We start from the raw sequence: 26,747 nt of genomic DNA on the forward strand, positions 1-26,747 counted from the left end.
TATGTTAAGCATCACCAGATAGCCGGCCCCAAAGCCCTGACTCATGAGCCCCTCCACTGGGTATTCGATTCAGTATCGAGGGATGGAGCCCCACCACATGGACTTCTTTTGGGTGGGGGGTTGTTTTGCTGGGTCTTTGTTGTAGTGTGCAGGCTTTCTCTAGTTGGGGGCTTCTTGCGCAGGGGGCTTCTCTTGTTGTGAGCACAGGTTCTAGATTGCAACCACTGGACCACCAGTGTTCCCCACCCATGGACTTCTTGCAGGAGAGTTACTAGAAGATTCTGATAAACAGTCAGAATACACAGACCATGGGACAGATGCATGGAATTTTCTGGTTGGACCATGGCAAGTATGTTTCTAAGTAGCCTGACATCCTCTTTTCCAAGCTCTTCTCTAGAGTTATCCAAGACAATGGCTCTCAAACTTCTCTTTTCTTTTTGTAAAAAAATATTTACTTATTTTTATCTATTTGCGTTGCGTCTTAGTTGTGGCACACGAATCTTTGTTACATCATGTGGGATCTTCCATTGCAGCATGAGGACTCTCTAGTTGTGTCTTGTGAGCTCTAGAGCATGCAGGCTCTGTAGTTGTGGTGCTTGCGCTTAGCTGCCTTGTGACATGTGGAGTCTTAGTTCCCTAACCAGGGATCGAACCCACAGCCCCTGCATGGCAAGGCAGATTCTTAACCACTGGGCTACCAGGGGAGTTCCCAGGGATCTGTCTCTTAGGCCACCTTATTTACCACCTGGTCCAGGGAATCGTGCATTTGCCCATCTTTCTGTCTGAGCAGTGCTAACTCCCTCATTTTTAAGTTCTGGCAGGGCTGCTTCCCATCACCCCAAGGGGTCATGAGCACACTCAGCTCATACTGCCCTCCCCCATGTTGGAAGGTCCTCCTCTTCCACATCGCCCTCTACTGGGGCCCCTGCAAGAATGAGAAGAAGGGGGTGATGAAGCCAACGCATTTTGTCCAAACGCTGGTAGGAACAGTCCATCCTCCAACTCTCCCAGGTTTTCGAGAACTTTCAGAATGTAGTTCTCAAGATTTGGACCCCCTCCAGGAGTATATTTTAGGAAAGTTTAAATTAGACACACTTGAGACTCGCCGAAGAGGCAAGTTGCTAGGACTCCAGAACCTTCTGTAATCCTATCCCTCATTCCCTGGCTTCCATCATTCAAGCAGTAAACTGTAACCAGCCCAGCTGCATGGTCTGGCAAAGGACAACTGAGGCAGACCCGGAGAGAGAGCAGTGTCCCTGGATTGTGGACAGACCCCAGCAGACCCTCAGCCTGGAGGGAGTTCTCTGTTCCTTGTGGTTCCCAGCACAGAGGTGACACGCACCTCCTAGATAAATGATCTTAACTTTCTGTGTGATGCGTGGGGCAGGATTCTTAATGAACTTATAAAGGAGAATCATGTCTTTTTTAAAATTTATTTTTATTTTATTTTTTAAAGTACACATCTTTAAAAAATATATTTATCTGTCTTTGGTTGTGATGGGTCTTCGTTGCTGTGCCCGCAGATTTTCTCTGCTTGTGGAGAGCAAGGATTACCCTCTAGTTACGGTGCGTGGGCTTCTCATCGCAGTGGCTTCTCTTGTGGAGCACGGGCTGCAGTAGCTGCTCCATAGTTCAGGCTCAATAGTTTGGTGCCCTTAGTTGCCCTGCCGCATGTGGCATCTTCCTGGACAGGCGATCAAACTGTTGTCCCTTGCAGTGCAAGGCAAATTCTTAACCACAGGACCACCAGGGAAGCCCAGAACCATTTCTTAGTGAACTTATAAAGGACTTTCAGAAAAATGTCACAAATGGAAGAAAAATTGATCCAGGTCACTGAGATTGTGAGCCTCCTGAGGGAGAGATGGCTTCTTTAAGAATCAGTTCAGTTCAGTTCAGTCGCTCACTCGTGTCCGACTCTTTGCGACCCCATGAACCACAGCACGCCAGGCCTCCCTGTCCATCACCAACTCCCGGAGTTCACTCAAACTCACGTCCACAGAGTCGGTGATGCCATCCAGCCATCTCATTCTCTTTCGTCCCCGTCTCCTCCCACCCCCAATCCCTCCCAGCATCAGAGTCTTTTCCAGTGAGTCAACTCGTCGCATGAGGTGGCCAAAGTATTGCAGTTTCAGCTTTAGCATCAGTCCTTCCAATGAACACCCAGGACTGGTCTCCTTTAGGATGGACTGGTTGGATCTCCTTGCAGTCCAAGGGACTCTCAAGAGTCTTCTCCAGCACCACAGTTCAAAAGCATCAATTCTTCGGCGATCAGCTTTCTTCACAGTCCAACTCTCACATCCATACATGACCCTGGAAAAACCATAGCCTTGACTGGACGGATAGTGACAACTAAATGTTATTGATCATGCTTCACATATCGGGTATGGTTTATAGTCTGAGGGTTAGCCCTATGTTATTTAGTCCTTAAAATGGCAATGTTAGGAATTATTATTAATATTTTTATTATTATTTTAACATTTCATATGATATTAGTAGTAGTATAATCCTCACTTTTACAGGTAGGGAGGTTAAATAATTTGCCCAGGGCCACATCGCTAGTAATTAGCAGTGCTGGGATTCAAACCCCGGCCCCAGGTACTGCCCTTGAGTCCCGCTGCCTTTGGCTCCAGCTCCTCTTCCTCCTCTCTGCACTCACTCACATGTCCAGAACAGATGCCCAATAAACATTTGTTGAAGAGCTGCTGCTGCTAAGTCACTTCAGTTGTGTCCGACTCTGTGCGACTCCATGGATAGCAGCCCATCAGGCTCCTCCATCCACGGAATTCTCCAGGCAAGAATGCTGGAGTGGGTTGCATTTCCTTCTCTAATGCATGCATGCATGCTAAGTCATTTCAGTCGTGTCCAACTCTGTGCGACTCCATGGACAGCAGCCCATCAGGCTCCTCCGTCCATGGAATTCTCCAGCCAAGAACACTGGAGTGGGTTGCCATTTCCTTCTCCAGTTGAAGAGCTAACCGACTGCAATAAACTAAACCATTAAAATGAACAAATGACTGTAGATGAAAAAGGGGCATAAACACAGTTCATAAGAGGAGCAGCCATAGGGATTTATGGATTTTCCTCCAAACAGAGACGTAAATAGCCTTTTGTCCAAAAAGAGCTCAGAATCTTATGAGGAATGGGAAGTTCCTTTGGAATACGCACGGAGAGGTAGCAGTTGCTAAAATGACCCAAAAAGTCATTAGAAGATGATCATTCCTTAACAATTCTCCCATGCTAAATGTGGGGACCTTGGATTGGATTCTGGAATGTGAAAAGAACCTTATTGGAAAAGCTGGTGAAATCTGGGTAAAGTCTGGAGGCTAGTTACTGGCCACGTGCCAACACTGGTTTCTTAGTGCTGCCAAAGGTCCCATGGGTCTGTAAGATTTTAACATTAGGGGAAGTGAAGGGTATGTGGGAATTCTCTGTGCAATCTTTGCTACTTTTCTGTAGATATAAAAGTATTTCCAAGATGAACAGTTTATTTAAAAAACATAATGTCATAGCATGGCCCTGAGAATAAGTTGATGATAAGACATGCATGAAAGTGTGTGTTATTAAAATCCAAAATAGGGACTGCCATGGTAGTCCAGTGACTAAGACTCTGAGCTCCTCATGCAGGGAGGTGTGGGTTTGATCCCTGGTCTGGGAGCTAGATCCCATGTACTACAACTAAGACTCAATACAGCTAAATAAATCTTTTTAAAAATAACCCATAAATAAATCATATTTTAATATTTTTATAAATAAATAAATATTTTTTAAATGACTCAGAGCAAGGGTCAAAGACTCATACGCTTGCAAGGGCCAGTCTCTTTGGGTTGGAGAAACCATGTTCCCTCTAAAGGCTGTATATGACAATTGGCAACACGGAATTGGGGCCCAGCCTGGCCAGATCTCCCCACTTTTCAAAAGAAGCTGAATGTCTGGACCTCTTTGCTTGAAATCTCATTATTTAAGGGCGGCTCCAATAGCAAAGATCACTGCCTAGCATAAGCAAAAGCTGTCAGCAGGTGAAATACAACCCATGGATGCCAATTTGCTACCTCTGATTTAAAACACTCCTGGAAATTAGAGAAACAAACAAGCAAACCCCAAAACTCTTGACATAGTCTCTGCTTAGGAACAGCTTACTGTGGCTCAGCTAAGTGGGTGTGCAGAGATGGGTGTGGGAGTGCTAGCAGATGTGAGCTCGGCTCAGCAGGATCACCTAACCGGTGGCTGCGTCTCGGATTCTCCACTCCCCAGTCCCAGTGCTCTGTCCTGGACGCTCAGCCCATGTGCTGGGGGTGGGGGGCGTCCCCCTCCTTGGTGACTCCTGTTCAACTCTTATTGGCTGTAGGTTCTTTTCGGGTACCAAGGTGAGGGTTTTCATTTCATTGATAACATTCAAACACGATTCGTAGTAGATGCTTTCTCTTGGATAAAATGAAACCTCCCTGAAGATTCTGTGCATGGTGGCTGCTGGCCCTCTCTGTGCCACATCTTTTTTTTTTTTTTGACTTCAAGATGTAGCATGTGGAATCTTAGTTCCCTGACTAGGGACTGAACCCCTGTGGTGGAAGTGCAGAGTCTTAACCACTGGACTGCCAGGGAAATCCCTCCACATCTTTAACTCCATGGGGTTTTTATTTAGTGAGGAGAAAGGAAACTTTTCCTAGTCTGGCCCTTTAAGACAAGTGACTTGGGGAAAAAAAAAAAGTCATTATATTTAAGCTCTTTTTTCCCTAAATTATCAGATAGTAGCTTTGTTTATGCCCCAAATGTGAGTCACCTTTGCTCATGTAGTTAGTTTGAAATTAAGAAGCTGCTCAACAGTGAAGAGTGGTTGTTTCCAAATGTGGCTGCTTGATATCCCATGGGGAGTCCTTTACAAATCCTCATTCCCTGGACCCAGCCTCCAGAGATTTTGATTCAGGGGGTTGACACGGGGCCCAGGAAGCTGTATTGAGAGCCAACCAATAATATATATATATATATTTTTTTTTTCCAAAGCTTTGTAGGAATTCAAATAGCCCATTTGGGAACCACTGGTATGCGGTACAGAATGTCTGTGTCCCAGCTGTGCATTTGCACGTGGGTGGTACAAAGGAATGTTTGTCTTTTTTGTGTAGTGTATACAACAGCGAGTGTCCACACGGTGCTTTTTACGAGAAGGATCAGTTTCTCATTTCCTGCTGCCCTTGCTGTCGGGTTGGGAGCAGCATGGGGACAGATGATGAAATCCTGCTTGTAGTGTACAAGGCCTGAGTGTGAGGTCAGAAGCCCTGCTTCCAGGCTGGGAGGTACCACTTAGTGGCTGTGTGACCCTGGGCAAGCCATTTTCTTTCCCTTCTCAGGCTCTGTAAGGCATTGACGCTGGAAGTCCTGAATAGAGAAAGAAGTAGAGGCACTTGCTAGCCAGGTAATAGGAAACTTGTTGTGTAATGTCCCAAGGGGACAACCATGTATGTGTAAATATATCCATCGAACAAAATGTTAAGATCTGTAGGTATATCATAATCTGTATGGGGGGATTCATTCATTCATCCATCTAATTCATGTTTTCTGAGCATCTTCCATGAGTCAGGTGTGGGGATGCATCTGTGAACAAGACCCTACTGGCTCTTAGGGCATTCAATGTGTATGTACCCAAGGAGACAAACAGAAAAACCAACTATTTATCAATACGATTAGAGCTATACTAAAGGGCGTCCCTGGTAGCTCAGCTGGTAAAGAATCCCCTTGCAGTGCAGGAGACCCCAGTTCAATTCCTGGGTTGAGAAATTCCCCCTGGAGAAGGCATAGGTTACCAACTCTAGTATTCTTGGGCTTCCCTGGTGACTCAGATGGTAATGAATCCGCCTACAATGCGAGAGACCTGGGTTCAATCCCTGGGTTGGGAAGGCCCCTTGGAGGAGGTCATGGCAACCCCACTCCAGTATTCTTGCCTGGAGAATCCCTATGGACAGAGGAGCTTGGCGGGCTGCAGTCCACGGGGTCACAGAGAGTCAGACACAGCTGAACGACTAAGCAAAATCAGTACACAGAAGAGCAGGAAATGTTGCCTGTTCCCAGGGTGGCTTTCACGACACCTGTTCGGTTGTTATTTGCAGATTGGCCAAGTCCACACTGGTCCTCATCCCTTTATTGGGCGTTCATGAGATTGTCTTCTCTTTCATCACTGATGATCAAGTTGAAGGATTTCCAAGACTTATACGACTCTTCATTCAGTTGACTCTGAGCTCCTTCCATGTAAGTAGAAGTCTGAACAAGGACTTCTTGCCTTTGTAGAAAGCCTGATGCCTTTGATCCAAACAGACTCAGAATTTCAAGAGCCTGCAGGTGGAAAAAGAGTTCAAGTAACGGCAGGATTGATCAGCAAGGGCCTTTCAAAGTAGGAGGGCGTGGAGAGGGAAATGTTGCTTTAATCTTGCCAGCATGACTGGGTGACTACAAAAGGGAAAGTGGTTTGTTTCCTGCTCTGTAATAGTTGGTGTGACTCACAATCATTTTCTCTGCGAGTGTCAGCATGGAGTCTTTTATTAAGTGCCTATTTTTGCTGGGTTCTCCACAGAGCTTGTGCAAAATGAACAGTGAGTAGAGACCAGGAGGCTCTTGAACCTTGACAGTTGTGTGGGAGCTGAAACTAGAAACAAGAGGCCAGCTGTGGTTGAGGTACCTAGGCATTTTGCTCATCCATCGCTTAAATTGTCATCCATTACTTAGCGGATTAAAATGACAGTCATCTTTATTATTTCTCATGATTCTGGGGGTCAGGAATCCAGGTAGGACATAGTAGGTCTGTCTCGCCTCTCTTTTATGGGATTCATGGGCTGAACTTTCTATATGACTTCCCCACTCATCTAGAGCCTAAGCTTTGAAGATTTGGGTGGCTGAGGCTGGCTGAAGTGGTTTTCTGTGCTGTGCTCAGTCATGTCTGACCCTTTGCAACCCCATGGACTGTAGCCAACCAGGTTCCTCTGTCCATGGGATTCTCCGGGCAAGAATACTGGAGTGGATTGCCATTTCCTTCTCCAGTAGATCTTCCTGACCCAGGGATCAAACCCACGTCTCTTGTATCTCCTGCATTGGCAGGTGAATTCTTTGCCACCAGAAATGGTTTTTTTGGGGTCAAAATAAATGTCATTGAATCCTCACATTCTCACTGTGAGGGAGTGATTATTCTATTGTTGTATAGTTGAAAAATCTGTGACTCAGAGGAACTTTTGCATATGCTAACAAGTAGCAGAGATGAGATTTGCATTCAGAGATTAAGGCTTGCTTGTAACCACTATGCAGTAGGGCTTCTCAGGTGCCCTGTGAAGGTCAGAACCAAGTTTCTTATAGCAGAGTCTCTCTTTTAATATTTATTTTTATTGATGTATTTGGCTGCACCTTGTCTTACTTGACAGTTTCAGCTTTAGCCTCAGTCCTTCCAGTGAACACCCAGGACTGGTCTCCTTTAGAATGGACTGGTTGGATTTCCTTGCAGTCCAAGGGACTCTCAAGAGTCTTCTCCAGCACCACAGTTCAGAAGCATCAATTCTTCAGCGATCAGCTTTCTTCACAGTCCAACTCTCACATCCATACATGACCACTGGAAAAACCATAGCCTTGACTAGACGGACCTTTGTTGGCCAAGTAATGTCTCTGCTTTTTAATATACTATCAAGGTTGGTCATAACTTTCCTTCCAAAGAGTAAGCGTCTTTTAATTTCATGGCTGCAATCAGCATCTGCAGTGATTTTGGAGCCCCCAAAAAATAAAGTCTGACACTGTTTCCACTGTTTTTCTATCTATTTCCCATGATGCTAAAGCTGAAACTGCAATATTTTGGCCACCTCATGCGACGAGTTGACTCACTGGAAAAGACTCTGATGCTGGGAAATGTTGGGGGTGGGAGGAGAAGGGGACAACGGAGAATGAGATGGCTGGATGGCATCACTGACTCTGTGGACATGAGTTTGAGTGAACTCCGGGAGTTGATGATGGACAGGGAGGCCTGGCGTGCTGTGATTCATGGGGTCGCGGAGAGTCGGACACGACTGAGTGACTGAACTGAACTGGACTGAACTGTCTTACTTGAGGCATGCAGAATCTTTTAGTTGTGCCATGTGAACTCTAGTTGCTGCATGTGGGACCTAGTCCCCTAACCAGGGATTGAGCCTGGATTCCCTGCATTGGGAGCATGGAGTCTTAGCCACAGGACCACCAGGGATGTCCCTGTATCAGAGTCCTGAAGCCAATACCAGCAGACACTGTCAGGTATGGAGATTCTGTGGACAGAGTGAAGAAAACGCACCTGACCACTGCACACTCACCAGAGGCCAGGGAGGCAGAGCCTGAGGTATGGTAGGGGTCACTGGACAATGGCTCTTTTTTCCTTCTGTTCGAGCTGAATTGCACGTAGTTTTGAACAGAGAGCACACACTGATAATTTTTTTCATTTTGAAACCATGTTTATTTCAATCTTTTGGGGGGATTTCAAAGGCTATAGTTTAGTCATTTGGGTTTCCTATGTTGCTTGGTCTTAATCTTCTTTAAAAAGTAATCCCAAATGAGAAACGACAACAACAAAAAAACAAAAGCCTACAGCTGTTCTGTCTGAAGGGTTTGGTGCTCTTTTTTCCTCGGAGAGCTTGATCCGTCAAGTGACCCCTCAATCAGCTGATCTCACATACCCCAAGCCAGCTGAAGATCAGACACTCATGTGGAGTCTTGTGGGTCAGATTTCTGAGAAAGAATCCTAGCCTATCAAACTCTGGTGACTGGAAGCATGTTTGGGTCTCCCATTATTGTGTAACAAACTAGCCCGGAAAGTCTTAGCTTGAAGCAGTAACTATATATTATCCTGAATGATTCTGTGAGCTGGGCTGTCAGAGTGATCCTTTTGATACATGTCATCTTTGAACGAGGCTGCAAACATCTGAAGGATGGATTGGTCTAGAACATCCAAGACGGCTCATTCACATGCTGGATGTTGCCATGGGCTGTCGTCTGGGAGCTCCGCTGAGGATATGGATCAGAGAGCCTCCATCCTCCTCCACGTGGCTTTTCCATGAATCTTGTGTGCCTCGAAGCGTGGCAGCTGGACTCCCAGAACATCCCCAGAGCAAGTGTTCTAAGAGGGAGGGTCAGAATTCCCAGAATGTCACTTCCCACCACATTGTGCTCATAGGAGGAGTCATAAGATTATCCCAGCCTCGAGGGGAGGGAAGAGAAGATCCACCTCTTGATGTTCGGAGTCACATAAAGGGAGGGGAGAAAACCTTGGGGCGGTCTCTGGAGGCCAGCTACAGCACTGATCACTTGGTCCTGCAGCCCTGCTCCCCCGGAGCACTGCCGAGGAGGGTGAGGGATCAGATGGAAGCACACTGAGAGCCTTGTGCCGGGGCAGAGGCTGCCGTCCTTCTGAATAGCCCTGTGCTCCTCCCTCCAGTCCACCGGGCAGAGGTGGGCGCTCAGGTGGGCAGATGAGCAGGTGCATCATCAGCGGCTGTGTCTTAGTGGCTCCACCGTAGGAATCAGCACTGGACCCAACACTTTCCTTTCCTTACTGCTTTGGCCTTCAGAAAACTAAGATCCGGGCATCCGGTCCCATCACTTCATGGCAAATAGATGGGGAAACAGCAGAAACAGTGTCAGACTTTATTTTTTTGGGCTCCAAAATCACTGCAGATGGTGATTGCAGCCATGAAATTAAAAGACGCTTATTCCTTGGAAGAAAAGTTATGACCAACCTAGACAGCACATTAAAAAGCCGAGACATTACTTTGTCAACAAACGTCTGTCTAGTCAAGGCTATGGTTTTCCCAGTAGTCATGTATGGATATGAGAGTTGGACTCTAAAGAAAGCAGAGCGCCAAAGAATTGATGCTTTTAAACTATGGTGTTGGAGAAGACTCTTGAGAGTCCCTTGGACTGCAAGGAGATCCAACCAGTCCATTCTAGAGGAGATCAGTCCTGGGTGTTCATTGGAAGGACTGATGCTGAAGCTGAAACTCCAATACTTTGGCCACCTCATGCGACGAGTTGACTCACTGGAAAAGACCCTGATGCTGGGAAAGATTGAGGGCAGGAGGAGAACGGGACGACAGAGGATGAGATGGTTGGATGGCATCACCGACCCCATGGACATGGGTTTGGGTGGACTCCGGGAGTTGGTGATGGACAGGGAGGCCTGGCATGCTGCGGTTCATGGGGTCGCAGAGAGTCGGACACGACTGAGCAACTGAACTGAACTGCTTTGGTCGGGGGGCCTTCGCTCTCCCAAGGTCTTATTGCTTAGAGGATTTCATCAGCCTCCTGCTGCTCTCAAGGGATCTGTGGAGAGACTGCCACATGGTGGTGACATATGGGGTGAGCGCCATCTGCTCGTGGGGCCGAGCCCTTCACACCTGCTTCATCTAGAAAAAGAATTAACCAGACTCCAGGATGTTCCTGCAACCATGACTCAGGAATGCGAAGAAGTGAAAGACACGCTTGTGATGTGGAATCCTATTTTAGCCAACTGATTCATGAGAGTTCCAGCACCCTGTTCTAATATCCTAGACACAGAGGCAAACAACACCTGCCTTGCCAACTGCACAGAGCAGCTCTGACCCTCCAAGGAGACCGAGTGTGTGAGAATGGTAAACTGGTTACACTGTGCTCCCTTTAGGAGCCCTAGAGCAGAGCCATTCTGTAGCCATGGCATAAAGGTGCCCAGGAGAAGGAAAATTCCCTGCCCCTGGGCAGAATCCAAACACATGACTGATGTCATATCAGCCTGCATGGCAATCTCTGGCTTCCATGAGGACAAGCATAAAAATCTACCCCGCCAGAACAACATTTTATAATTCCTTCTCAATTCTAGCTCCGTTCCCAGCACCAAACCTCCCACCCTAGCGACAGCAGATGAAAGAAATGTTATCAGGAGGGATGGAAGAGTCAGCCTACACCATGACCTTCACTCTCTGTTTGGAAACGTGTCCCTTCCCTGTGAGTCCTGGCATTTTATGATGTTCTTCCCATAAACACTCATGCCCCTGGGCCCTGCACGCATATTGAGCTCCAGTGTATCAGACACACAGTCTAAGTCCCAGAGACCCTCGTGTCTCAGGGAAAGCCATAGCGGTATTGCCGAAACCCATCTCTTGACAATCTCCAGCCTCAACTTTTCTCTATATTGGCTTTATCCTCAGATGGGCTCACTCCATGTGGCTGGGAGAGATGCCCTTGAGTGTCTCCAGACTGACTTTGATGCTGAAGTTGGCCAATGCAGGGAAGAGATGAAGCCTTCTTTGTTGGTGAAAAGAATTGTGATTGGCCCTGCTAGGGTCACATGACCATTTGAGCAGCTAATGGTGGTGATAGCTTTCATAGAACATGAGGACCGCATGATTAACAGCCCTGCCAGAAGCCCAGGGAGTGGGGGAGGGTCAGGAAAGGATGCAAGTCACGCAAAAAACAAAAGTAGTTTAATTGCCCACTATGGACAAGTAGAAATGGGACGGTTGCCTTTTTCAGTATTTGTATAATTGAATAAATGATGTTGGGCTTCCCCTGGTGGCTCAGATGGTAAAGAATCTGCCTGCAATGCAGAAGACCTGGGTTTGATCCCTGGGTCAAGAAGATCCCCTAGAGAAAGGAATGAAAACCCACTCCAGTATTCTTGCCTGGAGACTCCCATGGACAGAAGAGCCTGGCAGGCTACAGTCCATGGGGTTGCGAAGAGTTGGACATGACTGAATGACTAACACACACACACACACACACACATCATTGACTTATGACCACCTAAGCAAATGCCTTGGCTGATACGGATGATAGGTGTCAAAGAAGAGACCCCATGGAAATCCAAGTTAATGTCACCAGTACATACTACCTAGACTAACTCTAGTTAGCACAAGCAAGTAGCTGCCAGCCTCTTGTAGAAGCTGCTGAGACTAGGGCTGGCCTGCGGATGTTCCAAGTGACCCTCAGACACATCTACCGAGTAGAGCTTCACACCACCTCTTCCTTTCATTCCAGGGGCTACTGGTGGCCTTGCAGTATTGCTTTGCTAACGGAGAGGTAAGTTTTCCGTGCTTAACTTCTAGCTTCCTGTGAGGCTGGGGCTGGCATCCTGCTGCCCCCTGGAGGGTTCAGTTTATATGACAGTTCCATGGGGAGACATGCAGTGACCAGCATATGTTGGGACAAATGGGCACCTCGGGTGTCCAGTGGAGAGAAGAGGCAGCTGAGACTCCGGGGGCAAGGTGTTGGGGTGAGTTTTCTTTACAGAACCCAACCATGGTCCCGCTGGAACTATGCCAGCCAGGAGGATCAAAGTGTGATAGAGGGAACCAGCTGCAAGTCTAGAGTCCAAAAGTTCGCATCAAGTCATGAAGACTCACCCGCTTAGGAGCTCTGTGTTAGTTCACCATGGCTCTTGGAACCTCAGTCTGTAAAATGGGAGTGGCGACAGTCCCTACCCTGCAGTGTTACTCTGGGGTGTGCGTGGTAAAGGTCCTCTGCCTCATAACAATGGTTATATTTATTATTATTGCAGAGCCCCAGTCAGCTCTCTGCTCACTTGGAAAGAGAGGCTTGAAAGGCAGAAGGGCCCAGGCTGGAGCAGTTTGCTCCTGACTTAGGAGCCGGTGGGATTTCTAGCTCCCTTTCATCCTCCCCTCTCCCCCTCCCAGGTTTAAATATTGATCTCTGCCTCCTTCCACTAGAATGCAAGCTGCTTGACAGCAAAACCTCGTCTGTCTTGCTCACTGTTGCCTTTTCTATATCTTCACGCAGGGACCCGTGATTCATTAGGCAGGTCTCAAATGCCATCTTGACACAGTCCTTTTCTAAACATAGTGTCTCATATTTTTGTTGCTTCCTCCCATGGTCCTGCTTAACAGCCTCAGGTGTTACTACCCTCTGCTCGGCTCAAATGTGTCTGTTTGCTTTGTTCCTTTTCCCTAGTGAGAACGCAAGTTTCCGAAGGGTGGTCCTGAGTAGCCACTCAACATGCATTTGCTGAGTGGACGCAGGATTCAATGAGTCCCGAGCAGTAACCCTGCTCTCTTCTCACCTGGCAGGTGAAGGCCGAGCTGCAAAAGCACTGGGCCCGCTTCTTGCTAGCCCACCACTTGGGCTGCAGAGCCTGGGTCCTGGGGAAGAACTTCCGATTCCTGGGGAAATGTCCCAAGAAGCTCTCGGAGGGGATTGACTCCGGGTCGCTGCAGAAGGCGCGGCCCTCGCCTGGCGGTGGGCGGTTCCTGCACTTGGCCAGGGAGGGCCTAGGGGTGGCGGGCACCCCGCCCCATCAAGGCCACGCAGCCTGGCCCCGTGGCAGCAGCCTGTCGGAGAGCAGCGAGGGCGACTTCACCTTGGTGCACACCATGGAGGAGATCTTCGAGGAGAGTGAGATCTAGGCAGGAGCCCGCTGCACCAGTTCCCGCGGACTCCTGAGCACCTGAAAGAGGCAGCGGCCAAGCTGGACGATACAGGGTGAGCATCGTTCCAGCACACCCAGCTCTCTCTGATGCCACAACTCTTTCCAGGCTTTCCCTGATCCGTAGACAGAGGCTGCATACTCTCATCACTTCTGCCTGCCCTTGTCATCCTCATTACCCACGCAGGTATGTTTTCCAGAATGACCACCAGCCTCCCGGGCTGGCCCTAAATTCAAGTGACTGGAGCCTGAAGACCCAGAGAGACGTCTGCTCTGAAACAGAGGCCAGCGCTCCTCTTCCTTTCCCCTTCGTGGCACCAGGTGTCCATCTGAAGTCAGGAGCAGGGTGTCCCAGGCCCACCTGCCAAGTATTTCACATGCAGAGTCTGACTCATTCATGGCAAAGATACTGAGAGAGTGCACCTGAGCACTTAGACGGCCGGTGATGGGACATGTATACCAAGCAGCCCAGGTAATTCTGAAGCAAGCCTACATTTTGAAAGTCCAGGACAGGATGCGCTGGAACTAGAAGCCCCTCTGAGCTGGCTGCTGGTCCAGTGAGGCCTGCGGTGTTCTGCATTCGGCGGTTAGGCTGTGACCTGCCTGCCCTCCTCCTCTGACAGTGCGGATCCCACTCCATGGAAGTTCTGTTTGACCTGAAACAAGCCCAATCCTTTCTTGGAGCATTGGCCCCAGCTCCCAGGGCCTCTCTGAAAGTTGCCATTGGTTGTTTTCTCACCTTTCTGGCTCCATCTGCCTTTCTGAGTTTGACTTCTTCAAGCCTTACTTGTCTACTGTTCTCTGCCATGTTTGGTTTGCCATCGATGGCTGTACCTGCTTCCCTGGGGGGTTTACCCACTGTTCTCCCTGACCCAAGTCCCCACTGATAAGAATTCTACTCCTCCTATGGAAATCGATGCTAAGAGCTGGAGGGTACCCAGCTGAAATGAGAGGACTGTGGGTGATCTGGACATGTCAAGGAGTGCTGAGGGGGCCAGGGCTAGGGAACCCAGTCTGCCGATGGGGAATGAGTTGTGCTGCAGGCCCTGAGTGGAGGATGCTTCTGGAGGCAGAGGAGGGCCCAGGCTTAGGGACAAGTTCAGTGACTGAAAGTGTAAGGTGAGAGGTTGAGGAAGGTCAAAGGAGGAATGCTCTATGGAAACAGGGTTTCGGTGTTCAGGAGTGTTGCCTTTATAATATGTGAGCTGTACATGAGTGGGTGGGCGGGATATATTGCTGTCGGGCCAAATCCTGCCTTATTTTAGGGGGACGGGAGGTATGATGCTTATCAAGTACGGTTGCCAGATTCAGCAATTAAAAATACACAATCCTCAATTAAATTTGAATTTTGGATCAGTGAATAATAGTATTGTCTAAGTATATCCCATGGGATATATTTTATGTGAAATTCAAGTCTAATTGTGCATCTGGTAGATCACCTGGCAACTCCATTGTCAAGGACACTTGGCAGCAGGACAGGGACCAGGGCGAGGCAAGTGAGAAACTCAGTTCAGGTGCAAAACTGAAGAGAGTACTAAAAATAAAAACAAAACTCCACAATCGTCAAGTACTATTTTAATGCACTAAAAAAGCAACAATTCTGTGAGCTACAGCCCATGGACCATTCATAAAAATGATATTTTATTGGAACCAGGCCAGGATGAGGGTGGAGTAAGCGGGACCATGAGATATAAACGCAGGGTCTGGTCCTGACTTTAAAACTTTTTGAGGGATTTCCCCGGTGGCCAGTGGTTAAGACTTCATGCTTCCACTGCAGGGCGTGTGGGTTCTATCCTGGTCGGGGAACTAAGATCCTACATGATGCAGGATGCAGCCAGAAAAAAGAGTTTTAATATTTTGCTCATAATGGACATTTTGACATTTTTATTTTAAAATGATTACATCAAAGTATTATTTATCTTGATTACTGAGCTTTTGGTCACCCACCTTAAATTTTGCACCTGAAGTGACCATCTTCCCCTCCCTCCCCCCAGTCCTGGCTCTGCTCTGCACCAGGGGAAACCGAAGCAATGACCTTAGGCAAGTACATAGCAAAGTAAAGGTTTCGTTTTTGTGTCCAGATTATCCACAATTCAATCATTAAGATATATGCACTAGTTTTTTAGTTCTGTAAAAGCCTCTTCTGTTTCTCACTGGCTTATTAGCACCTAGAAAGCTGGGCTGTGTGAATTCCTAGCTGGTTCCCAGCCTAGCTGGTTGAGAACAGGTTCAGAACACATCCGTCAAAGGAAACAAAGAAATGTCTCAGGAGCACTGGATGCTATTGAGAGTCAGTTATTCAGGGCCCGGCCATTTATAAAAGGGATTTTTAAAAGTGTTTGTAAATAAGTCCTCCCCAATCACTCCACAAATGGGGTGCCACACACACAGACTGCTTGCTTTTGTTCTGCTAATGATTAAAATAAGTTTTTAAATTTGATTTGTGTTTTGTCTATTCTTCTCCATTGGTTTCTCACTGGAGCTGAAGGTTTCCACCTTTGGAAAACCTGGTGCACTGCTCCTGGCCAGAAATGGAAAAAAGAGCTCCTGTAATAAGCCTGGGGATAATAAGCCTGGGTGGTCCATTGTCTCAGGGACCAAGAGGAGTGGACAGAAGGGTAAAGGAGAGAAGTAGAAGTCAGATGTCAAAAGAGTAGAAGGCAGGTGACCGCCTTCTTCTAGACTGCTCCCTGTATCATTCACTTCGCTGTTGTTTTAAAGATCCTGCCTAGGGACTTACCTGGTGGTCCAGTGAAGAATCTACCTGCCAGTGCAGGGGACACGGGTTTGATCCCTGTCCCAGAGGGGAAACGAGGCCTGGGACCACAACTACTGAGGGTACCCTAGAGCCTGTGCTCCACAACAAGAGAAGCCGCTACAGTGAGAAGCCCTCTCCCAGCAATGAAGAGTAGCCCCTGCTTGCTGCAACTAGAGAAAGCCTGTGCACAGCAATGAAGACCCAGCACAGCCTAAATTAAAAAAAAAAAAATCCCACCTAGTGGGTCTCTATTCTGGCTTTGCAGTGACTGGAACATTGCAATTCTAGAAACATTGATGGCTAGTGAGCCCAGAAGGCACACCAGCAGCCCAGCACACAGCTTGGGAAAGAGCACTGGAGTGAGGCCTTGAGCCCATTGCTTCTTTCCCTAGGCCACCCTGGGCCTTTCTTCTCCCTCTGAGATGGCTCCTGGGTGGCCTCTATGTTTGATACTGGAGGGGCATCTTGGGCAGCTAGCTTCTCTCCTCCTGCCAAAACTGCTGGACTAGATGCTGTATAGCCACTCCCACTTCCAGCTCTGATGTTGTGCGATCCCAGAATTCTCTGTCCTATCAGGTCCAGGTAAAAACTATTGAGGCATTCTGGTGTAATCAAAGGGACTCTGGTTCGAGTACTAAGCCTACTTTTACTTTGTGGCCTCAGTGTCCTCATCCATACTCTGGGGATATTAATAATAACGCCTCCATCAATGAAATAATGCGCAGTATCCAGCAGAATGCCTGGCTCATAGGAGACACTGCATCCTTAAGTATTACGATGACTCTCAAGGTTGTCCTCCACAAAGAGCAGCACTTTCTGGTGGCAGTAATTGAGCCTTTGCTGTTGCTAAAGCGAGGGTAATCCCCCCACACCAGCAGATGGAGACTCCCCAGCCCCTGAGGGTTGCATACAGTGTCCGGGACATCTGCATATTTTTCTGACCTCATCTTGGAACTTAAGGCTGAAGAATAAAAGAGCTTTCAAAACAATGAACACAATGATCTTGAGAACCCGCCAGTGGAGCTCTGAGGTATCCCAGGCCCTGGAGCTCTGATAAGGGAGTGTGAGCCAATGGGCAGCACTGGACTGGCTTCCACTCATTAGCTGACCCTAACCAAGCCACTAGCTCACTCTGTGGCTCCTTTTCTTTGCCTAGAAAATCCCATGGACGGAGGAGCCTGGTAGGCTGCAGTCCATGGGGTCGCTACAAGTCAGACATGACTGAGCAACTTCACTTTCACTTTTCACTTTCACACATGGAGAAGGAAATGGCAACCCACTCCAGTGTTCTTGCCTGGAGAATCCCAGGGATTGGGGAGCCTGGTGGGCTGCCGTCTATGGGGTCGCACAGAGTCGGACACGACTGAAGTGACTTAGCAGCAGCAGCAGCGGGGACATCTGTCTTCACCTTGCAGTGGATCAGAACTGAACTTGTCATCCTCCCCTGAAACCAGCATCTCCCCCTGTTGTTTCCCACCTTGGTGACTATCACCAGCGAAACCTATTGACATCATCAATGAAAACCAGGTGAAAGCCATTGAGGCATCCTGGTGTAATCAAACACATTACACTGGGCACCCACGCACAGACCTGGCTACTGACCATCCTTGCTCCTCCCTCTTCCCCTGAACCAGTCAGGCGGATCCTACCTTCTAAATATCTCCCAGCAGGTAGCGTTCTCTCCACCCCACTGCTGTTCCCCTGGCCCAGGCCACCTGGGCTATTATAGGAGTGTGATATCCAGGCCCCAGTCTTGCCTAATTTATTTCTACCCTGCAGGGGGTGGGGGAGGTGTGGGTCCTCTTACAAACATAAATCCCTCCTACTTCCAACCCACACAGCCCCCACTACCCCCACGGTGAACCCTAGGTCTTCCCCTGGCCTGCAGGTAAGTCCTTGCATGGTCTGCTCCCGCCCGCCCGCCTACTTTGGAAACTTAACTCACAGTTTGCTCTCCCCGCCTCCTCCCTCTGCTGCCTTCTCAGGGTCCCAGAACTTTAACTGCTCATTCCCGACTCAGGGTCTCTGAGACACATCACTTTTCCACCCCCACATTTCCCCCACTCCAATCCCCTGGGTCTTAGTTGAAACGCCTCTTCATCCGAAACACCTTCCCCATCCCTGGACAATCCGGCCCCGCCCACTGCCTCTTCCCACAATGCTTTGCGTGTCTCCATGGTAACCTCACCACCAACCCCCTTCCAGCTTCTTCAAGGTCTATGGTCCCCTCTGCACCTTGAGCAGTACAAGAACAGCGCCGTGTCTCTTTCCTCCAGCACCACAGTCCCCGGACCCTGGTCTGCGAGTGCGACGGCGACACAGCCTTGTCTGTGAGGCTGAACCGACAGAAATCATTTCTTTTGCCAGTTGGAGAATGACCAGTCAGCTGAGTGCCCAGCTCCTCCTGCGTTTATTGGAACCTGCTTACCCAACAATCCACAAAGGAGCTTACATGGGGGCGGGAATATTTAGGGCTCCAGTGACCTATATTTAGGGCTCCTGTGACCTAATCCTGGAATTATTACAGAGGCCTGGGCTGGCGGGCTGGGGGGAGGGGAGGCGGGCAGTATAGTGGGCGGGACTTGGTGAATAGCTTAACGACACTTCCGTTTGGCAGGGAGGTGTGCAGGAGGGTTTAATGTGCTGTGGGTTGGAGGCTTTCCCGGCCCCGGGGGCGGTGTGTTTGTGTGTGTGTGTGTGTGTGTGTGTGCGCGCACATGTATGCACATGCGTGTTTATTTGAGAGGGGTGGGCAGGGAGGAGACCTGAGCAGTTGACATCAGAGTTTCTTTTCCTTCAGTTTCTCCTTCACTTTTTGAGGCTCGAATTGTATCAGTCGCAGAATTTCCTTATTGGCCAGGGTCCCTTCGATGAAGTCTTTCTCTGTAAGTTTATCTGCAAGAGGAGAAAATAATACAGTCAGGATAGGCTGTTTCCAGCTGCAATGAAGCTGATCTTTGCAAGCATACCCAGAGTGGATGGCTCTATTATGAAAATACTGATCTCCTTGCCCCTGAGGATAACCCCACCCTCCAAGTCTTACCTAGGACCCCTGGACCTCCTGGTGAACCAGCAATGAGAGGGTTAATGACAGGCCCCGCAGGGTCTCCAGGAGGCTGGGCTAGTGCTGTGTCTCTTCTGATTGGGTGGTGATCCTTTCCTAGGCATCTCTGCATCCCTAATCCTAAAGGAGATCAGTTCTGGGTGTTCATTGGAAGGACTGATGTTGAAGCTGAAACTCCAATACTTTGGCCACCTGATGCGAAGAGCTAACTCATTTGAAAAGACCTGATGCTGGGAAAGATTGAGGGCAGGAGGAGAAGGGGACGACAGAGGATGAGATGGTTGGATGGCATCACTGACTTGATGGACATGGATTTGGGTGAACTCTGGGAGTTGGTGATGGACAGGGAGGCCTGGCGTGCTGCAGTTCATGGGGGTCGCAAAGAGTCAGACACGACTGAGAGACCGAACTGAACTGAACTGAATCTGCCTACCCATTTGGGAGGGATTTGCCCCAACTACTGAATTCAGTTCTCTCCAGTTAAATGCGCTCACTAAGCCCTTCCTCTGTGCCAGAGTCACTGTATATGGGGCTGAGGTCATAGCAGGGGGCAGAGAGTAGGGAGGGAAGGCCTGGCATGGAAAGGAGTGAGACAGTGCCCCTGGCCTGGGAAACTGGTGGTCTAATGGGGAGACAGTCACCTGTAGAAATGATTCATGTGCTGTGCTGCGCTTAGTTGCTCAGTTGTGTCTGACTCTTTGCAACCCCATGAACTGTAGCCTTCCAGGCTACTCTGTCCATGGGGATTCTCCAGACAAGAATACTGGAGTGACTTGTCATGCCCTCCTCCAGGGGATCTTCCCAATCCAGGGATCAAACCCAGGTCTTCTGCATTGCAGGTGGATTCTTTACCATCTGAGCCACCAGGGAAGCCCAGAAATGACTCAAGAATGAGGCAAATGTCCCTCCCTGCTTATGGTGAGGCTCATAGTCCTGATGTACTAAGTGCTCAGTAAAGCTTGGCTTAGCTGAACTGGGTTTCCATTGGCTTCTTATGTTTCAGGACTTTTGAGTGACCTTAATCCTTCCTGGATTAGGATGCAGGTTCTTTGTGCAGGTCAGGGTGATGAAATGTGGGTTTTAAGGTCCCAGGTGCCCTATGAGCCTCACTCATAGCTTGAAACGCCTACTGTCAGAAGCTGATTGTGGAGTGAAGCCTGGCCTTCAGATGGACCATGTGAAAACACAAGTCACCTGGCAGGAGTACCACTGCCTCCTGTGACATTCACTGGGGTCAATGTTCAGGTCAGCAAGTAGCAGAACAAGGGACTCAGCACCTGGCAGACCCAGCAGGATGTCAGGATGGGGGTTAAAGAGCCAGAGGGGTGACGTGCCACTGGGAGGCACCTGAAGCAGCCAGGAGAAGGTGTTCAAAGGAGAGGTGACTTCTGGGTGAGGAAAGGGAGGTACCTACCCTTCAACATTTAAGGAGGCTCTCACTTTCAGCATCATATGGGCACAGGGCTGGCACCTGAGAAGGGGGTCCCCTTAAATCTTGTGCCAGGGCACCTCACATGCCTCACCCTAGTTCTGACCTTAATGTCATAGATCTGGTTGCTAATCCACCTTCTCCCTGGACTGCAGATTAGTAGGGGCCTTCTTTAACATCCTGCTTGGGCATGTGACCTGGAACCCTGGTAAGAGACTGGCCCAGAGATCGCAAATGGGCCGATACCAGCTCCTCAGATGTGTGTGGACCATGTAGTGTTTCATCAGTGGAGGCACTTCAGATTTTAAAAATCTCGATTGCGGGCTTCTCTTTAAAAAAGAAAAACAGATGATGAGGCCCAATGGCTCTGTATTCCTATGTGGTAACAGTTGACCAGAGGCCATAAAACCAGGTAGACCCTCATGGCCCACTGTTTGCCAGTCCCTATTGCTTCGTTGGGCCACTGTCCACTTCTTTCATGTTCACCATCCCGGCCCCAGTGGTCATTCAAGTTTGCAGTCCCCGTCTGACACCAACCCCTCTTCTGTGTCCTTCCTGAGTTGGACACAGGCTTCAGGCACCAGCAGTCCCTGCCGCCCAGTTCTGGAATCCATCACCGCTTTCAGTACAAGCTCATGCTCCCCATTGGCTGCTCTCGGCCAGACTGAACAGGGGAGGGAGCCAAGACAGGTCAGCTCCTGGCAGAAAGGGGCCCGAGGACACACCGTTAGCTTCATCAAGACTTTCTTAGCCCAGCCGTGCAGTTTAAGACTTTTCTCTCATCTGCCCATAAGCCGTTCATCTGCTTTGCAGTCTGATGGCTTTCCCAGCCTCCTGAAGATCTCTCTTCATTTCCCCTCATAGCACCCCCCCACCCCCATCAATCTCTTGAAATTGAATTGAAATCTAATTCCATCTGATGGTGCTTGGGGGTTGGGAGGGGGGACCCAAGCTAATTTCCTAAAGTAACACCATATAAATTGAGATCCTGCTTACTTGGGATGCCATGCTAATTCTGAAGTGAGCTTTACCCCATCCCAGCTATGCAGAAGGCTACTTATTTGGTTTAAACAAGTAAACCAAAGTGTCCTAAAATAACAGCAACAAAAAACTGGGCACGCCATTCAAAAAGAAAGCAGTATGCTTGCAAAGCCTCAAAACTTGTCATTTGTATACAAAATGATGGGCTGTTGCCTTGATTTTTTACTCTTTTTTTCAAAGTGGGTTAACTCTGTCCAAACAAAAGATCCTTTTTTTCTTCCAAAGCATCCCATCATTTAGAGCTGGCCTTCGCCCCCAGAGAACTCAGGCAGTGGTGGGGTTTTATGAGCGGTGGGAGGTGGTGACATTTTCAGTCAGCTCCAGAAGGGCCCACAACTGTCTGCTGACCATTCTTCTGCTGACCACCTTGTGGTGGGAGGAGGGGGTCCTCCATCCCACCTGGTCGCTGGACTGGGAAGGGTCAATCTCACTGGGGTCTCTAGGACATAGCCCAGGACAGTGAAATCAAGGGCTGGGAAGGAGAAGTCACTCACCATCATCCTTCTTGCCAAAGAACCCCCAGATCTTCTCTGCTCGCTTCTCCGGAGTGTTCTCGTCTTCTGGGAGACGCTTTGCGTCTTCAGGACTGATCATTTTGAAGATAGCCTGCACCGAATTGAGGGGGAGCACCGGTCAGAAGAAGTGATTCTGGGGGAACGCACATGGCTGAGCAGGACGCCGAGGTTAAAATGCAGATTCCCAGGCCCCCCAACCCACCGTCCCCATCCCCGGCTGAATCCTAGTTCCTGAGAGTGGAGAGGAGTCATCTGTACTTTTAAGAAGGGGAAGGGAATGTGGGGGAGGGGTGAGGATGACTTTCCCTTCTTATTTTGTCCCTTTCTGCACAGTCTGAATTTCCTGACCATGCAGACATATTACTTTCATTGTATTAAAAAATGAAAATAAGAAATAAAAAACTGCATTTTGAAAACTGGTACCTTTAACCTCACTTCCCAGAAGTTTTAGAACATCAGATGGCTCTTTCTCTGAATCCAAGTGGTACTTTGGTTGCCTAGCAGGCCGGCTTATGGTGCATGTGTGCTAAGTCACTTCAGCTGTGTCCGACTCTTTGCGACACCATTAACTATATAGCCTGCCAGGCTCCTCTGTCCATGGATTCTCCAGACAAGAATACTGGAGTTGGTTGCCATGCCCTCCTCCAGGGGATCTTCCCGATCCAGGGATTGAAACTGTCTCTTATATCTTCTGCATTGGCAGGCGGGTTCTTCGATAGTAGTGCCACATGGATTGCTTATGGTAATAAGGGCTAATGTTTGTTAAGTGATTAACACGTGCCACATTTCTAGTTGTCTTTATATGTAAACTCATGACAGCTTTATGAGGTGGATTGGCCCATTTCACAGATGGAGAAACTGAATCAGCTGACTTGCTAGAATTCAGCCAACCAGAAGCAAAAGACTGGAGATTCTAACCCTGGCAAGTTTGGTTCTAGAACCTTTGTGCTTGCATCTCATGCTATTCCTCGAATGTCTTGGAGAGCATGGTAGGGGCTGGGTAAGGCCTCTGGAATCCCCTCCTTTACCCCTCTGCTTAGGGAGGTTAAAGCTCAAGGGTCCTTCTCATTTCCCTCTACTCTAGCTAATACAGGAGCTGAGTAGACACTGTCCAGCAAAGCAGGAAGTGCCTTCTGACATGTGATCAGGGAAAGGGACAGGGTAATCTTGATGTGCCCTTTCAGCTCCAGGTTACTAGGATTCCAGCAGGCTGGCCAGACCCAGAGTAGATGCTCAAGGTTGTGACTCCCCCATCTTGAGTGTCCCAGCTTGTGACATAAGTGTTGGGACTGGGACACCGTGGAGACACAAGGGAACCAGCTGGGCAGGGGCAGAAATGCCTATGCAATTTACCTGGAGGGAAGAGCAGTGGCTTTAGAAACTCCCTTTCAGCTCCCCGTGCTGCAGCAAGAGAAGCAAGGAAGTCAAAACCCGCAGCTGGGGCAGCTGCCTCACTGACAGCGCTCAGAGCCCCGAGGTACCCGGCACTGAAGTAAGGGCTCCCTTAAGTTCCTGAGCCAGGGACCCATGGGCAGGCCAGAAGGCTAAAGACTGGGAGTGACTGGCTGCCCATCATCCTGCTTCTAAAACCAAGGGCACACTGTCAGGGCCTCTGGGAATGGACCGGGAAAGAACCATTACATCCTCACCCTGGGGGGTGGGAGGTTTTCTGTGGTTTTCTGGAGGCCCAGCTTGGTGACTTGGTGGCGGTACATCAGAGCCCACAGCAGATGACTGACTCCCAGGCCAGTTACCTTGGACATGGTGAATAGCAGAGGCTTGGCACACTCATGCATAGCCTCACCTGTGGACGTGCCCTTCTCTCTCTGCCTCCCCACACCTCCCCACCCTCTCCTTCCTCCTTCCCTTCCCCCTTACCCTTTCATCTCCTCCCTCCTCCTTTCTCTGAAGAAGCACCAACTCAGAGGCCTCTGCTGGGCCTGGCATCCTTTAGGTGGTTCTGAGGAGGTGGTCCCTGCCGCAGGCCACCTTTCAATCCAGGGAGCTTGCTCTGCAGGCCCTGCCCAGAGACCAGTGAGGTTTCTACACACCTGCCCCTAACAGGAGGCCCAAGAAGGAGTCGCTGACCACAGCCGCATCCTTGGCTGTTTTATCTATGGTTTTGTCTAATAAGGGTGGAAGAATTGGGTGAATGAAAGTGGGATTACAAATGCCTCAAAAATTATATAAAAGATGAAAAATATTTTCACTTTATAGGACTGGGATTAGAGAAGCAAAGCAAGTGGCATGGGGTGGGGGTGGGGGGCAAAAAATCCAGTAAAGTGATACTGAATGAAGGGGGGGGGAATGATATAATAGGGAAAAAACAGAAGCATCCTCATTGCCCAAAAATATAGGAACGGTTAAATAATTTTATGACATGTCTATAAGATGGAATTCTAAGCAGCTGTTAAAAACAATTTGATATTGAAAATATTCATAATAAAATAGTGGCTGAAGAAAAGTATGATAAAACCATATGTGAATATGTCCTAATTCTAAAGTTATTTTTAAATATATAGATAAAAGACTGGAAAGATACATGCCTATTTGTTGACAGTAGTTTTCTCTGGATGATGAAATTAAAGGCAATTTTCATTTTCTTTTGCATAGGTTTCTAAATTGCATGCATTTTATATTAAATAAAACTACTTTTCAAACACCTAAAAGTCTTGGCAGATGATCTGATCCTGGGCCAACATATGTCAAACATGTTATGTCTCTAAAATGACTCACAAGTGACTTCCTTGGCTGTCCAGTGGTTAGGACTCGGGCCTTTTACTGCAGTGGCAATGGCCCCTGGTTCAATCCCTGTTTGGGGAAGTAAGATCCCAAAAGTCACAGGACCAAAATAAAGTAAACATAAATACATAAATATATTGGGTTGGCCAAAAAGTTCGTTAGGGTTTGTCCATAGATCTTATGAAAGGGACTTCCCTGGTGGTCCAGTGGCTAAGATTTTTTGGGTCCCAATGCTGGGGGTGGGGTTGGTGTTCCACCTCTGGTCAGGGAACTAGACCTCATATGCCTCAACTAAGACCACCCCTCCAGGAGCCAAATAAATTAAAAAAAAAAAAAAAGAATCTGAGTGTGTCCTATTGGAGGTTCTGAAGGACGTTTTATTATTTTTAACACCTATTTATTTATATTTTCTTAACTGCACTGCACAGCAGGTGGGATCTTATTTCCCTGACAAGGGATGGAAATTGCACCCTCGCCTTGGAACCACTGAACACCCAGGGAAGTCCCTGAAGAACGCTTTAATGAAGAAAGGAAGGAAGATGGGAGGGAAAGAAGGAAACAGTAAAGGTAAATCATAGAAAATACCCAGATTCTTCTTCTCCAGGAGGAAAATGAAGCTGTGGGAAGGTGCCCTGTGCTGTGTTTAGTGGCTCAGTCATGTCTGACTCTTGGCAAACCCATGGACTGTAGCCTGCCAGGCTCCTCTGTCTATGGGGATTCTCCAGCCAAGAATACTGTCCAGCCCTCTATTAATATTGATTTGTTGGAGATGCCTCCTGATCACATTCTCAGAGTCACTGAGTCACCAACCTCGGGTGTCCACTCCCTCCTCCCAGCCAGGCCCCCGTGAGGAATTACTGGCAGCCCAATTCCTCAAGACCCCCGTCCCTCTCACCCGGAGATGAGGAGGCTGACACTGACCGTGACAATCTCCAGCACCTCGTTCTTGCTGATGGTCCCATTGCCATCCACGTCATAGAGGGAGAAGGCCCACTCCAGCTTCTGGTTGGTCTTGCCCGCGCTGGTCATGTGCAGGGCGATGACGTACTCCTTGAAGTCCAAGGTGCCATCGCTGTTGGCATCAAAGCTGCGGAACACATGCTGGGCATAGGCCTTGGGGTCGGCCTCAGGGAAGAACTTGGAGTAGATGGTCTGGAACTCCTGCCGGGTGATACGGCCGCTGGGGCACTCCTTCAGGAAGGATTGGTACCAGGTGCTCAGCTCCTCCTCCGTGAACTTGGTGTTCAGCTGCAGTTCCTCCAGGATCTCCTTGGACAGGGCACCACTCTTGCTGTTCCCCATGGGTGAGGTGGCGTGGGCCCGGCCGGGCTGTCACCGCTGGGTGGGTGGGAGCAATGGGGTGTCCTGGCTGCCGGGCTGAGTGCCGCGGGAGACAGTCCCACCCTGAGATGCCGATGGTATTAGGCGGATTTGTGGCCGGTTCACCCCAGTACTTGGAGGGAGGAGGGGCCTGGAGCTTGGGGTTGGGGGAGGGAGGCGAGCTCCCAGAAGCCCCCTGAGATTAAAATAAAGAGCTGACAGCAGGAGGTCAATCCATCTTGGCCTTCTGGGAGGACGGGACAGTAGATCAGAATCTTGAGACCTGAGGCCTCACCTGCTGCCCCGCGGCCATCCCTACCCCACCCCACCCCCCACTGCCAGCTCTAGGTCTCTAAGAGCAAGGATGCTCCCTGCCTGTCTTCCGTTGCCCTAACTCTGAGAGTCTCTGCGGCAGGGGTGGTCCTGTAATGCTGGGTTAGGAGTCAGGCTCTGGAACCAGCATGGGTTCAAACCTCAGC

At 49.0% G+C, this 26,747-nt stretch overlaps 2 protein-coding genes across 3 annotated transcripts in view; one reads left to right on the forward strand and one right to left on the reverse strand.

Annotated features, from left to right (window-relative positions):
- The window catches only part of GLP2R (glucagon like peptide 2 receptor), a 41,242-nt gene extending 27,863 nt beyond the window's left edge, over positions 1-13,379 (forward strand). For both annotated transcript variants that reach the window (XM_055396591.2, XM_088828458.1), the window contains exons 11-13: positions 6,099-6,237; positions 11,998-12,039; positions 13,044-13,379. In XM_055396591.2, coding sequence (XP_055252566.1) covers positions 6,099-6,237; positions 11,998-12,039; positions 13,044-13,379 — 517 coding nt within the window. The remainder of the gene's footprint in view (positions 1-6,098; positions 6,238-11,997; positions 12,040-13,043) is intronic.
- A 5,557-nt stretch (positions 13,380-18,936) lies between these two features.
- On the reverse strand, positions 18,937-26,250 carry RCVRN (recoverin). Its single transcript, XM_055396601.2, has 3 exons — positions 25,870-26,250; positions 22,186-22,297; positions 18,937-19,052 (listed from the first exon to the last, which is right to left on the reverse strand). The coding sequence occupies exons 1-3, from the start codon at positions 26,248-26,250 to the stop codon at positions 18,937-18,939; spliced, it is 609 nt and encodes a 202-aa protein (XP_055252576.1).
- Positions 26,251-26,747: the final 497 nt, after the last annotated feature.

The sequence above is a fragment of the Moschus berezovskii genome, chromosome 20 (genome assembly GCF_049115385.1).
Source record: "Moschus berezovskii isolate FMDL1 chromosome 20, NW_MosBer_1.0, whole genome shotgun sequence".
Taxonomy (NCBI): domain Eukaryota; kingdom Metazoa; phylum Chordata; class Mammalia; order Artiodactyla; family Moschidae; genus Moschus; species Moschus berezovskii.

Coding starts and splice junctions, on each gene's coding strand:
- RCVRN (XM_055396601.2), bottom strand. CDS start 26,250: ATGGGGAACAGCAAGAGTGGTGCCCTGTCCAAGGAGATCCTGGAGGAA. Junction 22,298..25,869: donor AGGTGCTGGAGATTGTCACG/GTCAGTGTCAGC, acceptor AATTCGGTGCAG/GCTATCTTCAAAATGATCAG. Junction 19,053..22,185: donor CTTTGGCAAGAAGGATGATG/GTGAGTGACTTC, acceptor CTCCTCTTGCAG/ATAAACTTACAGAGAAAGAC.